General features: G+C 34.3%; 3 protein-coding genes across 6 annotated transcripts; all 3 read right to left on the reverse strand.

Moving 5' to 3' along the window:
* Positions 1–127: 127 nt before the first annotated feature.
* On the reverse strand, positions 128–6,790 carry LOC108223000 (TOM1-like protein 6). 2 transcript variants are annotated; one of them, XM_017397025.2, is made up of 9 exons: positions 6,415–6,790; positions 5,849–5,927; positions 5,381–5,479; positions 3,896–4,009; positions 2,724–2,887; positions 2,525–2,606; positions 2,368–2,453; positions 1,901–2,179; positions 128–1,599 (listed from the first exon to the last, which is right to left on the reverse strand). In XM_017397025.2, exons 1-9 carry the CDS (start codon positions 6,555–6,557, stop codon positions 468–470), a joined length of 2,178 nt encoding a protein of 725 aa, XP_017252514.1. In that variant the 5' UTR covers positions 6,558–6,790; the 3' UTR covers positions 128–467. The 2 variants fall into 2 exon arrangements, with proteins under 2 accessions (XP_017252514.1, XP_017252515.1); XM_017397026.2 differs by lacking the exon at positions 6,415–6,790 and adding an exon at positions 6,020–6,224.
* A 3,786-nt stretch (positions 6,791–10,576) lies between these two features.
* LOC108221703 (senescence associated gene 20) lies at positions 10,577–11,243 on the reverse strand. The gene has a single exon (XM_017395565.2). The coding sequence runs from the start codon at positions 11,160–11,162 to the stop codon at positions 10,692–10,694; it is 471 nt and encodes a 156-aa protein (XP_017251054.1). The 5' UTR covers positions 11,163–11,243; the 3' UTR covers positions 10,577–10,691.
* A 1,657-nt stretch (positions 11,244–12,900) lies between these two features.
* On the reverse strand, positions 12,901–14,672 carry LOC108220970 (short-chain dehydrogenase reductase 2a). Of its 3 annotated transcripts, XM_064094768.1 has the most exons (4): positions 14,489–14,672; positions 13,622–14,380; positions 13,378–13,430; positions 12,901–13,291 (listed from the first exon to the last, which is right to left on the reverse strand). In XM_064094768.1, exons 1-4 carry the CDS (start codon positions 14,572–14,574, stop codon positions 13,257–13,259), a joined length of 933 nt encoding a protein of 310 aa, XP_063950838.1. In that variant the 5' UTR covers positions 14,575–14,672; the 3' UTR covers positions 12,901–13,256. The 3 variants fall into 3 exon arrangements, with proteins under 3 accessions (XP_063950838.1, XP_017250361.1, XP_017250362.1); XM_017394872.2 differs by lacking the exon at positions 13,378–13,430 and having other exon boundaries at positions 12,901–13,377; XM_017394873.2 differs by lacking the exon at positions 12,901–13,291 and having other exon boundaries at positions 13,420–14,380; positions 14,489–14,671.
* Positions 14,673–17,986: the final 3,314 nt, after the last annotated feature.

The raw sequence follows: 17,986 nt of genomic DNA on the forward strand, positions 1-17,986 counted from the left end.
TACTCATACTAATGCACGCATGCTCAATTTTACTCTACTTTCGTAACCCTGTGCATTGTGCAGGTTTCATTCTACATTACCAAAATGCAAATCACTAGAGTAAATTCAGTACAGACGAATACGACCATTTCCACAACCAAGCATGGAGACTGGATTAAAATGTTATAGAAATATCTTCAACATATAACAAAGTACAAGTTCCACCCACAATCAAATGTCATACTATTTGTACAGTTCTCCGTCAGCGAATACTAATTATATAAAACCAAGTCACCATACAAAACAATGCCTCCGAAATATTAAGCTAAAAACACAGGAAGTTGGCCACTCTTATCTACCAGATCGGGTTGCTGCAACCCGATGTTGAAAAGCAAACAATAAAAGGTAATACCTATCGTTACACCATATTGACGATGTTCACATTGCAAACAAACGAGATAGCTGCTGTAGGAAGAGGATAATACATATCACTTCCATCCACCTCCCATACTTTGAGTAGTTCCTGATAAACTCGGGGATGTGTTGTTTGTCTTGGACCTTCCATCTCCATTTCCAAGCACATTTAGATCCTCAAACAATCTGTATGTAGGAACAAAGGTTTTTTGTCCTCCTGCAGAAGCATTGCCTGTTGGCCCCAAGCTCGATTGTCCGTCCCTAGCAATATTTGACCCATTAGCCGAGTTTACATGTTGCAATGATCCAGCACCTTGCATAGGCCTATAAGCTGTCGTATTTACTTGTTGTCTTGGATTTGTGTAATAACCAGGAGTTGCTGCCCATGGTGGGGGAGGATAGGCAGAAGAATATTGGGAAGATTGAGCTTGTGGTTGTTGTGGTTTCCCTTGTGTTTGAAATTGGGTTTGTTGAGGTTGCCTTTGTGTTTGAAATTGTGGTTGTTGAGGTTGACCATGTGTTTGGTATTGTGGTTGTTGAGGTTGACTATGTGTTTGGTATTGTGGTTGTTGAGGTTGACTATGTGTTTGATACTGTGCTTGTTGAGGTTGACCTTGACCAGGTGGATAGCCAGGAGAAAACTGGGGAGACTGAGCCTGTGCTTGATATTGAGGTTGACCCAGTGGATAGCCAGGAGAAAACTGGGAAGACTGAAATTGAGGTTGTTGAGTTTGACCAGTTGGATAGCCAGAAGAAAACTGGGGAGACTGAACTTGTGGTTGATATTGTGCTTGCCTGGGTTGACCCTGAGCCTGAGATGGTGGTTGCTGCTGAGGTAGAGGCTGTTGATGGAGCTGTGCTTGTTGCTGAATCTGAGGCTGGGGCTGAGCCCATGGAGCAACATAACTGCTAAAGGCTACCTTCCCCTGGTTCCCAGTATATGTTTGCGGGGCATAGGGGCTTCCTTGGCCATTAGGTGAAACAGGTGCTTGCTGCATGTTTTGCGTAGTAGATGAATCCGGAGCGGGAGGAGGAGTGTCAGTAGTTGACAAGGCGAGGCTCAAAAAGTCAATCATGTCTTGCTCCTTTGTGGTCTTTACAGGAACAGGAGGATCAGATACAACCAATGCATTGCTCAATGAAGGTTCAGTTTCACTAGCTCCAGCAAATGTGCTTTGTGATGTGGCTGACTGAGTTTTAGAATGCCTGAAGTAATAAAACATATAATCATCAAACTATTCTGTATATTTCATACATGATACTAAAACAAAAGCTTTGCATATTTGTCTGTTTAAAATTACTGTAACTATTCTGTATGTTTTCTAATCAATAGTTATTCATATATACATGTTCGTGTCATGCATATAAATATGCTTTCATCTGTTACTAGAGAACAATGACATGTAAAGTTTAGACGAAGTATAAGAAAAGAATTTTATGATAAAGATCCAAGTGGTACACATTTCATTGCACTGCATTGTATGATTGTGAAACGTGTTAGACTAACCTTCTAGCTAATTGCGCAAATTCATCTTCTTCTTCCTCTTCTTCAGCAGCAGCATTTATCACCACAGTTGAAGGTGCAGAGGGTGCAGCAGGTGGAGAAGAGCTAAATTTTTTACCGTCGTCGACTTTGAGGCTGGAACTAGGTACTTCGGTTAACTGAGGTTTAGGGCTCATCACTTGAGCTGGCAACGGGAGCCCAGCAGCTATGGCATCATGTTTAGCAAGCTCATTTTGTATGCAATCATTTAATTCCAGTCCTTTGGCTAGAAGTTCTTCGTCACTGCCAGTACCAAAATAAATTTATTCAGATATAATTGTGTCAAGTAAGAGCAGCATTTAAACATTTTAATTGTAATTGAGAACTAGAAAGCCTTTTCCAGCTTCCATGGTGTAATAAAGATGAACAAATAAAGGGCCAGAAACGAGTTGGAATATCAAACAACAGATAATATAACGATAGGAACTTGCCTAGTAGTAGTCAACATCTGCATTAACTTCTTATGATTGGAACGGCACCGCTCAACTAGATCAACAATCACTTCATCCTTTATGGCCTATAAGCAAATAGAGAGATAATATTAAGCAACCTAAAAACGTAAGTAAACGGAAAGTATGCTGTACATACCATGCGGTCATTTGGATCCACAGCCTGCAGCATGGCAGATAAAAGATCCAGAACTTCTTGCATTGAATTTATGCTTGACAAACTTAAGTTAAAAAAAACAAAATTAGAAAGAGGTAGGGTATAGTGTTTAAAACAAAATTAGAAAGTGGGGTATAGCACAGCGGAGTATTCGCAACATGTATAATGAGTTAATAGTTACCTTAAAGTTTCTATTTCAGATGCCATAGCTTCATCAAGCCTTGTTGAAGAATTGCTTGGCATCCCATAACCTGCATGTGCATGTCCAACTGTTGAATGTGTTACAGGAGGCGTAAAAATCAGGGCTGAATCAGATGCACGTTGGGGAAATTCAACACCACCACGCTGCCACAATTAACACATACAAAATTAGTCATCATATGGAACATCCTCTGTATATACCTTTTGGCTAAAACAGATGGAAATAAATTCTTCAGACTGCCTTGTTACTAACAAATCAGTAAGGAAATTAATTTTATTTAAACCATATGGAAGATGCTTCATTCTATGGGAAAAGAACTGAAAGAGTGATAATTGAGAGTAGAGAGTGGTCATAATTGGTGTCAAGAGGAGTATAAAACTAGAAGCTGGACTATATATTAACTTTAGTACCGGAATTAAATTTTTAGTTGGTCACCTAACATGGTAATGGGGCTCCGCATACTGAGTGGTCGCAAGTTCAAGTCCCCTTACCCCCAATAATCTAAAAAATGCAACTTGAAAACTAAGTTTATGCTTATGGGCTCCTAATGACATACTCTTCAGTCCCGAGAGCGAGGGAAAAGTTAAAAAAGATATAAGATCCATTTAATGACTTGCCAAATTCCTCATGTCAAAAGGAGATTTCCACAAAAACTGTCATTTTCAGTAGTTCTCTCTTTAACACAAAACATGGAAATCATGCATCTAGATATTAACTGTTAAGAATACTTCACATGTGTTAGGCTCAAATTCTAACACTTCATTTATAATAGTGTAGATGCCAAATTTACTCAAGTTGGATCTAGCAAGACAGCAAAGACCAAATTATTTCCATAGACTTAATTTGGACACTTGTGTTGATATGTAGATCAGAAACTGGGCTCACAGTGGTTCACCCTTTAGCACAAGAGAACTCTGACATACATAATACAAATCAGATATAGGGTTTTAGGAGAGATATTAGCAATTGCAATACAGGATCCATTCCAGAGCTTTTCGTAAGTTTACAACTTACTATCTCTCATGATTGACCAAACTTATATTAGACTGAACTAAAGTGTTTGATAGTTTTAGAGTTAGAATTCAGAGTTTCCCAGCAAAAAATAAGTGTCAACCATGCAATTAACTGTAATCACACATAAATTCACCAACCCTTAGTTCTTCGTATGCCCAGTAATATTGAGGATATCTTCCTCCAGCTCCACCAAATGCTTGTTGCCAAGAGTCCAGCAACACCAAGATCTTCTCCCTGACACTCATGTTTGTCTGCAAAAACCATTCACAAATTTATTTATTAATTTTATGGTACGGATATAGCAAATATCAGGTATACCATATATATACAGTAAACAAATTTATATGAAGGCGAATATGACCAAGGTGGCGAACAATAGGGTATCGGTCTGCCTTGTTGACTCTTGACAAGGTTGACAAGGACCCGACGATAATTAGACCTCTGACATGGACAGTATCAAAATCACTCCAAAGTACGCAGCTCTGCTCAATAAATTATATCCCAATCACTACCAAGTACCCCAAGTGGGCTCATTTATAGAGAAAGAGAAACAATGGGGAGGCATTTAATTCCATTCTTTAGGCCTCAGTATATATTACTGAAAAGAATCATCACAACACGCCTACTCAATTGGAATTAAGAAAATTCTGCCATACTTCGTATTTTATACATAGAATTGATTAATGGTATTGGTTGTTGACATGTTTACAGACATTTTTGTGTTTAGAATGTTCAACCTTTATTTATTTTAGTTCTAACATTTTGAAGATAGTTGTGCAAAAAATAAGTTAAGTTTATTTTTGTGTTATTAATAGGTTAAATTATTTTGTCTTAATATTTGAAATTAGTACTCTATTAGTATAAATAATAAGGAATATTACTTCGCACTTTTACTAACAGTATGTTTTTCTTGCTTAGTCATATGATCAGACAGTTATCGTCGTCTTAAATTCTTAATAGATCTTACAGAATCTATTGTTTCTACGGCAGTACTAACAACCAAATTACCCTCTTGTGCTTATCTTATATAGAAAATATAATCCTCTATAACTTTCTAAATAACTAGACCCTAAATATAAGAATTATATGTATCAAGTTTCTCTACACTACATCTACAGTCTTAAATTAATTAACAACACATGAAAATTTCCCTTTGTTTTAGCCCCTTTCCCATCATTTTCTTCATAAAATTTCAACGATGATAAAGCTTTTGCCGCTAAAATAACATAGTTCAGCTTGATTGCCCTCCATATAATCACTACATCCTTACATCGGAGTTCAAGAGATGAGGCATATCTTGGCTTTTCATATATTCATTCAAATAGCTTGCAGTCATTTTATCAAGCCAAGCAGACAAATAGTATGCTGAGATGCATATATACTTATCACAAATTATCGCACACAAAAGGTTGACTGTTTAAGGAAAGAGATCAAACCGGAGATGCTTTGTACCTACATACAAAACTAGAAATACAGCTAAATAAAAAGACTAATGGTAAAGAAGAGAAGAAAAACTCAAGTGATTAGCAAAAGAGATTATTGGAGCCTAAACATCTTAAAAACATATAGTTGATGGAAAATATCAAGCAACTTCTTGCTTGTCAATGTAATGGGAAACTTGCCTTCTTCTTTACAATCTTAATCATGTCCTGCAGTATATTCCTCTCGACAATTTGGGAATGCACAGGATCACCACAGTTCTTCACCATTGTCTCCAAAAGCTAAATCGCATACAAAAAAGTATTAGAAACTACTAGTGACACGGACATGTTCTGTGTTGTAGTGATCTAAATCACTGTGGATCAGAAATTAGCGTGTTATAAAGGCAGTGCATCTAAATATGTAATACGGTTGGTGACCAGTTACATGTATGTAGAACCTCAAATCTCCTCAGCTGTCTCGCTCTTAATTAATAGACCAAGTATATATCAAATTATCCTGGGAATTGACTTATAACTCATTTTATAAACCATGGTATTACTTTTAGATACTAGTGAACAGCAAAGAAATTGTTGCCCAATAGCACAACAGATACGCGTTAGTAAAGGATTGCTAAACGACACAGTATTGAATGCATTCAGGAAAGATACCGTCAAGGCAAGTAGGTGAACATGAGAATTCTTGTGTTGCAACCTTTTCTTCAAAGCTTTGACAATATCTTTTGCTAGCCTGTCAAGGTTACAACATCAACATATTATTACACAATTCAATCGTAGCTGCGGTCACATATCCGACAATCAAATCAGCAATTTAAAAAATACCAAATTCGAACAACACAATTCCGGTCAGGACAAAATTATCACCAATTCTCATCACCATCAACAAACCCAATAAGCAACACACTCAACCCTGTCTATATATATACATATAACATAAATCCAAAAGATTCAATTATCATCAAGAACCAATTCATCTATATATATACACATAACATCAATTATCATCAAGAACCAAGAAAAAAATTAAAAACCCAATTCAAAGCATGCATGCACACACACATACGCATCTCTGTATCCACACATATCAACCACAAAGCAATACCCATGTATAAAAAAACCCAACTTTTCTTGTTCTTGTTTATTTTTTCTTGAAAAGTCAATATAAAAATCAATTACACACAAGAAAAAAAAAGGGGAAATTGGTGTAAAGTACAAACCAATGATTGAGATTGATGGCATCACAAATATCAATATTCAAGGTCCAATCTGGGCCGTTAAGAAATTCACTTGTAGCTTTCTCAACACGAACAGAAGCTGAATTTGCAGAAGATGAGGACGCAGCAGATGGATACATCATCATCTCTCCTCAAAATAAAATACCCAGAAACAAAATCTTGATTTATGTTCAATATATAGATATATAGATACAAGGCTGTGTGTATAGGTGTAAAGACAAGAGTTACTATGGTCTGGATGGATAATCAAGAACACAAGATTACTAGGAAGAGAGAAAGAAAGAGGACTTTTGTTTCCAGTTTCCCAGAAAAATAGAAAAGGAGCTTAAAAAGACAAATTGATATAAATAAAGCTGTTTAATAAATTCTTCATGGAAATTAAATTAGTAGAGTATTGAACAATAGAGGGCGGTTTTTTACTTTCTGTTTTTATGTTACTAGCCTTTAACCCGTGCGAAGTACGGGCGGATGTATAGTTCATAAGTTATTATTTATAATTTAAATTTTAACATCATTTTATTAGTATTTTAGTATTAATGGATTGAATTTTAATTAAATTATATTATTCAACTGACTATATTTTCTCCCGATTACTTGAAAATGGTCAAACCCTAATATGTGTGTGTGTGTTAGGATTTTAGTACATTTAATCTGAATTTAGTATACGTAGATTTAAAAATAAAAAAAAAATCAGAAAAATCAAATCTTTTCCAAACATAGCCGATCGTGTAATACTTTTGAAAAATTCAGTAATCTAATCAATCGAATTTCAACGTAATTTTGTAATCTTGGTTTTTTTGACAACAAATAACTTTTTTTTTTGAAAGAGACAACAAATAACTTTTAAAATTAGAGTTAGAAAGGGTTATGTAATGGTTCGTGTCTATATTGAAATAGAACACGTTAAAATTAAAAAGAGTTATATGAAGGTTCTTATTAAAAAAAGATATTCAAAATTGTATATTTATAATTTTATTTATAACATCATTATAATTTTTTTAATGAAATATTATATGATAATGAATTGTTATCAGTGTTTTTATTATTTGAAACTGTTTAACAATATAATACAAATAGACTTCACATTTGTAGACTTCTGGTACCAAAAACAGAGTACTAAACCTAAATATAATAGACTCCACATTTGTAGACAAAAAATAATAGACTCCACATTTGTAGACTTGTAGTACCAAAAGGAGAGTACCAAACCAAAAAATATAACTAAAAAGTTGGACTACAAATTATACCATGTTGGCTTATTATAGTATAGTAATGGTATAGATTCTTCTCAAATTTCTATACGACTCTAGGCCTCAATTTTTCCTAGTTTTGGCTGTGTATCGAATTGAACATAGAGTCCAGTACTCAGCTTTGTTTGGTAAATTTTCTTGAGCCAAGTTATTAAATTTACTAGCTTATTTACTTCTGATATTTATTATTTTGTTATTTATATTTTAATATATATAGTATTAAATCTTTATATAGTATATATGTGATCTATAATATATTATATATATGATTGTTAAAATGAATATTTAAGTTTAATATGAGAATTTAACTTTATAAATAAATATAAGAAACAAGTTTTATCATATTTTTTTAATAATAAATATATTATAAGAAAATTATTCATAAATTTGAGTCAAGTATAACGAAATCAAGTTTTAATATATTATTATTTAATAATAAATATTAAATATTAAATATTAGAGAAAACAAATTATGTATATGAGCTTTGTATTGCAAATATTGCTTACAATTTGTGTTAAATTGAGATGTATATCAGGTTTTCAGAATTTAGTTTCTCAATATCAAATTGATATACATAAAAAAATTTCAATAATTTCATTCGAGAACGGTGATTATATCATAAAAATTAGAAGTTGATTCAAAGCTTAATACTTAACATGATATTAATATAAATTTAGTTATTTAAATTTACTGTCCTGATCTGATTTATCTAATTTATAAATTGAAACATCGTGCGAGAGATATTATGTATTATTACCATAGAAAGGAAATTTTCTCCGTAGAGGTTGTGCACAAGCTTTAGTGATGCTGAAATGATGATGTGCAAGCAATGTAGTGCCGATTATTAGGTTGACAACGAAACATGCGCCTACTATTGTAGACCAAATGCTATTTTTAGGATATAATTATCAATAATTTCGAGATTAATGGCCCGGGTATGGTGTTTGCTTTAAATTATTTGCCACGATTATTCATGTAATTACCCACTAATTAGGTTTTGGTGCTGGTTGCTATCCACTGATAAAGAACTGATTCTATTTGAGCCATGCCTTTTCTGTTATAGGTAAAATAAAGACTTTTCTTTTTTACTTTAGAATATAACACTCTGTAAAATCATTAATCAATTCTTTGTGCTATTATTATAAGACTTGTAGTTTCGGTCGAAGCCAATTGTTTTGTCTTAGAATCACTTCAAAACATATGCACGACTTTGACTACTACAGTATTAAAATATAGGCACGACTTTGACTGTTGACCATTCTCGAAGGCTTGTATTGCTATGTTTTTTTCCTGGCAAAGAACGAAAGAATAGTCTGCTAGAATAATTTGTTCAATGTATAAAAATATCAGATATTTAAGTAATACTTCGCAGACGGCTTTAATTATTTCTCTACATAACTAATCAGGAGTTCATTTAATAAAAATAGTGTTCATGTTTTAGTTTTTTTAACAAGAAAGAATCTTTCAATGACCAACCAAATCAGAGGTCAGAATTGAGTGTATACTATCACGAGTGCTATTAGCGAAAATACACAACCTCGCCATGAAGAAAGGCACCGTTTATAGATCACTTGGATGGCATGGACGTGAGAGAATATATTTATTTTTATTATTTTAATAATCTCATTCCAATTATTTTAAAAAAAAATCAAACTCACCACCTATTTTAAATGGAATGTTCAGTCCACTTTTCATGAAGTTTCTATATAATCTTCATCATAAACGATAGACTTACTCATATTTCATTGTTATTTTCTTGTACTTTTTTTTTTTCTAAAAATTTGTTTATAATTTGTTATTTCATTTTCTTCTATCTAAATTAACGCAATAGAAGAACCCTGTTAAGTGAAGAAATTAAACACTTGCAATTTGAAATCACAAGTCTAATTTATGTAGATGGCATTTGAGCTGAGGTCTGTGAAGCTTGAGCAGCCATCGACGATCAGTTTCCACAAGGATATGAGACCATTTATTCCTCTTAATCCAAATTAAAACCTCATCATGCTCGTGATCTCTACAAACTTTGGTCGTGCACGACCGGATCACTTGGCCATCACAATATCGAGTAGAGCTCTAATTCGAGTCGGGCGGCTCGCGAGCTCGCCCGGCTCGAACTCGTTTAACTAGACTCGACTTGGTTCGTTTAGTTAAATGAGCCGAATTCAGGCAAAAATTTTGGCTCGTTTAATTAAACGAGCCGGCTCGGCTCGACTCGTGAAATTAAACGAGTTGAGTTCGGGTAGAGGTTGAGCCTCGATTAAGTGTAAAATTAAACGAGCGAGAGTTGAGTTCGGGTAGAGGTTGAGCCTCGATTAAGTGTAAAATTAAACGAGCCAGCTCGCTCGACTCGATAAAATCGGCTCGTTTAGCTAAACGAGCGGGCTCGGCTCGACTCGTGAAATTAAACGAGTCGAGTTCGGGCAAGGATTTAGGCTCGATTAGTTAACCGAGCTGGTTCAGCTCGGCTCGAACGTCCGGTTCAAAACTCGACTCGCTCGGTCTGAATTACACCCCTAATATCCTAATATCGAGACATATTTTCAGTTTAAAAAATTGCTCCATCAACATTAATCTTAATCATATCATGTTAGGGACGTACAGGCTTTGTCCAACCCATTTAAGAGCGGGATTGATCACCATGACGATCACATAAAATAGAATTAGAATCGAGAAAAAGAAAATCAAACCATGAGTTCATTTGCTGGCATCCGCTCCATATTAGATAAAAGATTATAATTATTCTCTGACAATTTTTTTTTCTTCTTTTAGAAAGACGGAGATTCTTTTTCTTTCTTTTTAAGTAGAAATGGAGCTTCTATTTGAAACAAGTGAACTCTCTATGGAGATCATACGAACGACATGCAAAAAAAAAAAAATTAAAATGACGACCATGTCATCAAAGGCAATATATTTCAGTCTGTTTTCGTGTTCCACCGATTTAATTTGGTTCTTATTCAAGCAGTTCTGAACAAAGAGTAACCCCGATATTAAGACATGTACATATGAATTCACATGGCTAGCACAAGTGCTGGCAAGGATCGCTTGAAGAGGTCCCTGGGCTGGCTTCGCCACAGGGTCGAACTCGAGCCACGGCGTCGAACCATCCTACTCAATGGTCGCAACTCTCTGACAGTGAGCCAAGTGTTGAAATACTCCCTGAACTGAGTGATTGCACCATTGTTCAAGCTCCACACATGCACCCAATACACACTTGCACCTTCATAGCCTTCAACAATCACACGATCACCAATACCACTAATACTGCGAGGCTCGAATTCGAACTCATTATAAGTTGATTCTCCCGTGAGCACCCGCATCATGTGATGACAATTCGGCGGTCCATGGAACCACCATTCCAGGTCATTTCCCACAACTTCGGTGACTTTTTTAGTGTCGCCGCTCGCCAATGCCTTGTAAAGTCCATCGACGGTCGCCACATTTATTTTCTCCGAATCGGATACCGGCGACATAGCATCCATTCGGGAAAATAAATTAGTTGATTACGGAAGGCCGAATGTCAAAATTGTGCATGTCAGTGATCTATTTATAGTTAAAAATACAAGATGAGGAGCGTACGAATAGACCCAACTCTTGTTTATATTTGATGTGCGATTCATTTAATAATCATGCAATATCTTAGCTAGCCAGTTGAATTACACCTTGGTTGCTGGAGAAAACATATATAGGCTAAACACAAATGACAAATACTTATATTGTCATATATTGTGTGCAGGAGCACGTAGCTATCGGGAGAATAAATTAGAGAGAGATTTTAAAAGGAAACACAGTTTTTTGCTCGGCGACAAATCGATTTCGAGACTAGTGGTTATGAGCGGTTGATAAATCCAAAATTAAATTGCAAATTCTACGTAACGGCCAGATTAATTGGCGTAGATTGGTTGTAATCGCACTTCTTAAGTGAGAGTGATTTGTGACTAGTTATTCTTGTTTCACTTATAACACCTAGAAGGCCAGAGGAATACTTGAGTTTATTCTTTAGCATCTGCCCTTAGTGTTCTGCATATTCATTCGGTATTAATGTTGAATGACGTGTTTTGTGTATTGGTGCCGAAGGTTTATATTATTACAGGCGAATCTGCTTTCCATAATAATTTGGTTGGCTCGGTCCGGATAGAAATCCACTTGATTTTCGGTAGGATTCTCCTGCTTTGTTGGATCCATCTGATGGTCATTGTTTTACTCTCCAATTTTCATAGAGTTAACCGTTAGTCCGTTACTACTAGGTTCGGCATCTTACGGTAATCAAAAAGTGAATTTTGATGTTGATTAGAACTTATATTATAATGATAACTTTAAAATAATATCAATTATTCAAGAGTGAATTTTGATGTTGATTAGAACTTATATTATAATGATAACTTTAAAATAATATCAATTATTCAAGAGCCTGTTTTTAAATGTTGTTTGAAAAATTGGTATGTTGTGAGAAAAAATGTTGTAATTGTTTGATGTGTTTTTATATATTTGGCATAACTATAACTTAAAAAACATAATATTTTTGATGAGTTCTGGTAGTGAAATTTATAATAATTTCTCATAAAAAGTGAAAACAACATAATTCCAAACAATACTAAACAACTTTTAATAAAAAAATTGTTGTTGCTACAACATTGTCAAATAATATCTAGATATAACTATATTTCACTCATTCAATTTTTTTATACTGTTTTATACTCTGTTTTGTTTGTTAATATTATTTTAAATATTGAATTTTTTATTTACATCCTTATTTGTCACTCATAATAAGATTTTATATTTGCCATCAACTAAAATACTTTATTATTTTACATTCTTCTTTAAGATTATATAAAAAAATTACTTGAATACTATATTATAGATAAATCATCGTTTTTAGCATATCAGGTGGACTTGCTCTTTATCACTCTGGTAGGAGGTAAGTTTATACAGTAGTTGTCATGAATCATGAATATCATGGAACATCGTTTCATGTAAATTATTGTGTAGCTTGCAGAGTATTAATGTTACACATCCTTATTTCCAGTTTCTACTTATCGGCCTTTTTGTTGGTTTTTCGTCAAATGAAATTGTATGATCACGATATTTCTTTAAACTCTTACACAAAATAACCAAGTACGGACGAGATCATGTTGGAAGTTCCGAAAACTGTTTTAGCATTAAGAAATTATATGTTGGCTAGAGTGTTTTGCCAAGATATAATATGTAAACCTCATAACAAGAAGAAAAGGAGATAATTTTTAATTTCGCAATAAGGGGGCAAAAAAAAAAAAAAAAAGAGGCAGTTTATAACCATTCGGTTATGGTAAATCTAATGTGAACTTTGAAACCAGTATCTTTGCCAGTTGGCTATGTTGGAGTAGAAAAAACATCACGACCAACTCTGTTTGACTTTGTTTGTCCTTGACAGCTAGCTGATTCGTTCCTCAAGTTGTTACTAGTCCAAGGTCAACTGGTTCACCATTTTCAAATGAATAAACTCCACTTTCTCCGATATTCATTTTTCAAACTGCCCGACTGTCTTTCCAACCAAAAGTACTGTACTCCCCTTCGTATATACAATAATGCCTTAGTTTTCAACCTTCCCATGAGTCTACCCAACATGGCCTCTCTAACACCACAACACCATTGTACTTGAGAAAATTAATTATTGAAAATGATATCAAGCTCAGTCTCACGAGAGATTCAGATTCAAACCTGCACTTGAGAGGACTATTATGAATGCTCTTGACCATAAGATCCTATAATAACTGCGATTTGAACTGAATGATCATTAATAAATCATCAACTACATGCTACACTTGATTACAAAATAATTAATCCAATGAAAAAAATTGATGAACCACCTGATCTACCACCACTATCTCACTACTACAAACCAACACAATTCCTGGAAGAAGTAACTCCCCCATCTACAACAAGATTATGACCACTAACATACCTCGATTCATCACTCGCAAGATAAAGAGCTGCCTCCGCTATATCTCTCGCTCTCAAAGTCGGACCCTTCAAATTAGCCAACCCCTTCACAAACTCCTCCATCTCCTCCACTTGTTTCTCACTCGGCCCCGTCCCGAAATTCATCCCCATCTCCTCATCCTCATCGTCATGACTCCATGCACCCACGAGCATCGACGTCGCCACTCCAAACGGAGAAATACAATTCACCCGAATCCCATACCTCCCCAATTCACACGCGGTATTCTTCGTCAATCCAACAATAGCATGTTTCGAAGCGGTGTAGGCGTGAGGGCCGAGACCTCCCATCACCCCCGCAACGCTAGCTGTCGATATAATGCAGCCTCCGCCTCGGGGAATCATCACGCGGGCCGCATGCTTCATCCCCAAGGCAACGCCTCTCACGTTCACGTTCATCACGTGATCGAATTCTTCTATATCGAAATTAACGATGCTCTTGTGCTTGGATTGGTTTCCAAGCACTCCGGCGTTGTTGAAAATGATATCGAGACGCCCGTATCGGGTGATGGTGGAGTCAATCAAGTTCGCGATATCTTCTTCGATGCTGACGTTACAATGTACGTAAGTAGCCGAATGCGGTAGCGTATCGGCGAGAGCGTTTCCGAGAGTATCCTCGACATCGGCTATGATGACTTTAGCACCGTGTTTGGCGAAGAGTCTCACGGTTGCCTCGCCGATACCTTTAGCACCTCCCGTCACAATTGCTACCTTTCCTTCCAACCTATACAAGAAATTTAAAATTATTTCGAGAAATTTAAAATTGAAGCAAAATATTTAGTTTAATATGCGGCGAGTTTATGCCGTTTTTCTTTGTAGTGTAAGTACGTACCTTTTGTGAGATCTCTGGGAATAGCTATCCATTCTCGAAAGACGAATGTCTTGAAGTGTTTTCTCCGGCACGACTTGAGCAGTCATGTTTAGACTTATAAGCAAAATATGTAGATGTGTATATGTTTATAATGTATAAACACAAAGAGGGAGATTTGAAGAAGCGATGGTGTTGATAAGAGAGGGCAGAGGTATATATAGTGAAGGCGGTGGGGTTAACAAATGAATTTTTAAATCTTCCTGGACTACAAGGAAGAGCAAGTTTGACCATTGAAGTGAAACTTTTGCGCACACGTCTGCGAAACTGAGACCGAGATGTGAATATATGATGCACACGGAATTGTTTTCTACCCTGCCTGGTCCGTGCATGCGAATGCCATATTCTTCGTTTTACCAAAAGGTTGGTTTGTCCGAATCTTAAATTAATCATCGAGTTTATATTATATATATTTATATATATTATAAATAACTTAATTCAAATTTAGAAATAGATACAAAATAGAAATTATAAAATTCATATTTTTCTTTTCATGGTTTTTCCAATACAATTCAACTTCAACCTAATTTAATAACCTATCGAACTTACTTTTATTAATATATTCTAATATCTCATAACTCATTTATAATATAATTCATCTAAATAAAAAAAGAAAAATCTTTAAAATAAGTTACAAAACTACAATTTTAAAAAGTATTAAAACCTGTATCGCGTCCCCGTACCCCCAATGTATACTATTGGCTGGGATAGAGGGAGTAATAATACTCATTTTTGAATTAGGATTTCTTTTATAACCTATTTATTTAGTTTATTAATCTCATATAGTCAAGTTTGCTTCCAATTTATTTAAAATTTGTGAAAATTAAATATATTTTGGTAATAATAATGTTCTAGTAAAGCGATATATATATATATCTATATCAACTTCAACTGATCACTTGATTGTCACTTCATGAAATATGAAAATATAAATTATTGAATAATATCATCTATTTAACGTTTGTTAGATTCGATTGTTTATATACTACGTTTATTCAATTCTACTCCCTCCATCCCATTTTAAGTGTCCATTTTGCCAAAAAAAATTTTCCCAAAATATGTGTCATACTCTTTAACCCATGTAAATTTTTACTACTTCCAATATAGTATTAAATACAACCAACAACCCTTTCCTAAATTCATTAATGCATTCATGTTGGTAATATGAATGTATAGTATAATTTGAAGTGAAGAAAGGTCAAATACACGGTATTCAAGTAGGAGTGATGCTATACGTAATTAATATTTATAAAAACCAAGGTGAATAGATGTGTGAAGATAATGATAAAAACATCACATTAATTGTTTCTTAAGATGTGTGAAATTTGCAAAGTGGACACTTAAAATGGGATGGAGGGAGTATTATTTTTTAAAATATTATATGGATTTTCACAAATGGACTTAAAAACATTACTCCCTCCGTCCGAGCTATTTGTATACAAATGGTTGGGACACAGAGACCAAAAAATTATGTAAGAAATGAGTAAAATTGGATGAAAAGTGGGTATAGCGGTGGGACCCATTTATATTTAATAATAGATTTGACTTTTGGATAGTTAAGGAAAATAGTGGGTGTAATAGTGTTTATATTATTATAGAATGGAAATAGTGGAAGAAAGAAATTGGTGTAATAATATTTTATATTATAAAAGTTTAATACTTTTGGAATATATATAATTGGTGGGATGTCCAAAAAAGGAAATTATATACAATTCACCGGGACGGAGAGAGTACTGGATGTATGCGTAAAGTTGATTAGAGAGCATTCCGAAATGAGTACCCTGTAAAATCAGAGCAACCACAAATAACATGTTAAATCAATCATTGATATCTTCTCATCGGAGACAAAGATGAATCCCTTCACCCAGGACTTCAGCTGATGGACAAAATTTGATGGAGCCTAAACAGTTTATAAACAAAGTCAAAGACTTTCTAGAGTATTTAACTCTAATGCAAATCTTGTGGTAAATAAAATAAGTTTGTGTAACTGCTTCCTCTAGGCTCAAATACTAAGAAGCCTATGCCAAATATTTAATTATTTATACATAAAAAAACCAGTATTATCTGGCTTCACGTATACTCTCACCCGAATTAAGATCTCCCCTGGATTTTTAGAATTTTTTGCTTCACCATTGGATATTGTTTAATAAGCTAGATTCTCGTGCTTCTGTGCTACAGACTGGATCCCTGTTTGTACTGAGCGAGTTTGTTGAAAAGAAGGACGTGTCTATTTATTTATGCATTGACAGAGAGCGTATTTGAAAAAAACTTGTTGCTAGAGAGAATTTGCTGGATTGTTGCATGCATTCAGACGCTATCTAAAATACGATCTCGCGTTCCACATGGGTGAGTAATCAGAATATCGATGTTGAGATTTGGAGTATATAATGCAGTTGGATATGTACATATCTCCTACTTAGTTGGACCTGCAACAAGGAGGGAGTACATAAATTTATACGGCTTGATTTGGACTACAACTGTCTTGCCAAATTAATAATCGTTTGGAGTTGAATTTTTGATGAAATGATGGAGTCTCGCATTTGTTTAAGGCCATTTGTGGTGACTTTGCATGATAGTACATAGATCTAAAATATAATTAACTTTTTTCTATCAATTAATTTCGATAAATCCAAGTTGATATTTAGCTAAGGCGGCAATTTTTTTTAATAAGTTCAATGTCACACATTCACGTAACTAAATACAGACAATTTCTGTAAATTTGAGGTATCAAATTTGATATTTTTTATTATTATGATATTATCGTTATTGGCAGTGTTCTAAAAGTCGGCGATTAATCGGGATTAATCGCCGATTAATCGCTGTTCGGTCGGCCACCGTCTCGATTAAGCGTTAATCGGTGAAAAAATCGTTTTTTGTGAAAATCGGGATTAATCGGTCAAAAGTCGGGATTAATCGGAAAAAGTCGGTCAAAAATCGGTGAATTTAAAAAAATTAAAAATAAAAAATAAAAAAATCTTAAAATTCTAAAATTTAATTTTAAATAAAACAAAAGGCACGGAAATGACAAAACACATAAATTAAAGTTGTTTTATTACCTTTCACTCTTTCAATATTAACTTTAAACTCTAATTACATAAATTTGCAATATCTTCCTTCGCAGATTCAATCAAATTATGTATATAAAGGCATGTTTTGTGTTATAAAAAATCATTAATCTTTTGATTTTATATGACTATAAATTTATACTATATATAATTATATTAATATATATTATTTAAAAAATAATATTAAATTGATTACGATTAATGATCCGATTAATCACTCCGATTAATCTCCGATTATCCGATTAATCGCTAGACGGTGCCTTCACCGATTAAGTCCGATTCCCGCTTTTTACAACACTGGTTATTGGTAGTTATTTACTCTTACGTTGAATGTGATTAATGACCACTTTTGTGGCTAATATTATTATCTAGAAGGAAAATGTATCCCAAGAATTTT

The sequence above is a fragment of the Daucus carota genome, chromosome 5, assembly GCF_001625215.2.
Source record: "Daucus carota subsp. sativus chromosome 5, DH1 v3.0, whole genome shotgun sequence".
Classification (NCBI taxonomy): domain Eukaryota; kingdom Viridiplantae; phylum Streptophyta; class Magnoliopsida; order Apiales; family Apiaceae; genus Daucus; species Daucus carota.

What these genes read in the sequence shown, in the direction of transcription:
- LOC108221703 (XM_017395565.2), bottom strand. Translation starts at nt 11,162, where the DNA reads ATGGATGCTATGTCGCCGGTATCCGATTCGGAGAAAATAAATGTGGCG.
- LOC108223000 (XM_017397025.2), bottom strand. Translation starts at nt 6,557, where the DNA reads ATGATGATGTATCCATCTGCTGCGTCCTCATCTTCTGCAAATTCAGCT. An exon ending in CAGATGTTGACTACTACTAG is followed by an intron (nt 2,180 to 2,367) that starts GCAAGTTCCTAT and finishes TGGTACTGGCAG; the next exon opens with TGACGAAGAACTTCTAGCCA. An exon ending in TTTGCGCAATTAGCTAGAAG is followed by an intron (nt 1,600 to 1,900) that starts GTTAGTCTAACA and finishes TTATTACTTCAG; the next exon opens with GCATTCTAAAACTCAGTCAG.
- LOC108220970 (XM_017394872.2), bottom strand. Translation starts at nt 14,574, where the DNA reads ATGACTGCTCAAGTCGTGCCGGAGAAAACACTTCAAGACATTCGTCTT. An exon ending in TCCCAGAGATCTCACAAAAG is followed by an intron (nt 14,381 to 14,488) that starts GTACGTACTTAC and finishes TTTCTTGTATAG; the next exon opens with GTTGGAAGGAAAGGTAGCAA. An exon ending in CTTGCGAGTGATGAATCGAG is followed by an intron (nt 13,378 to 13,621) that starts GTATGTTAGTGG and finishes TCTCAAGTGCAG; the next exon opens with GTTTGAATCTGAATCTCTCG.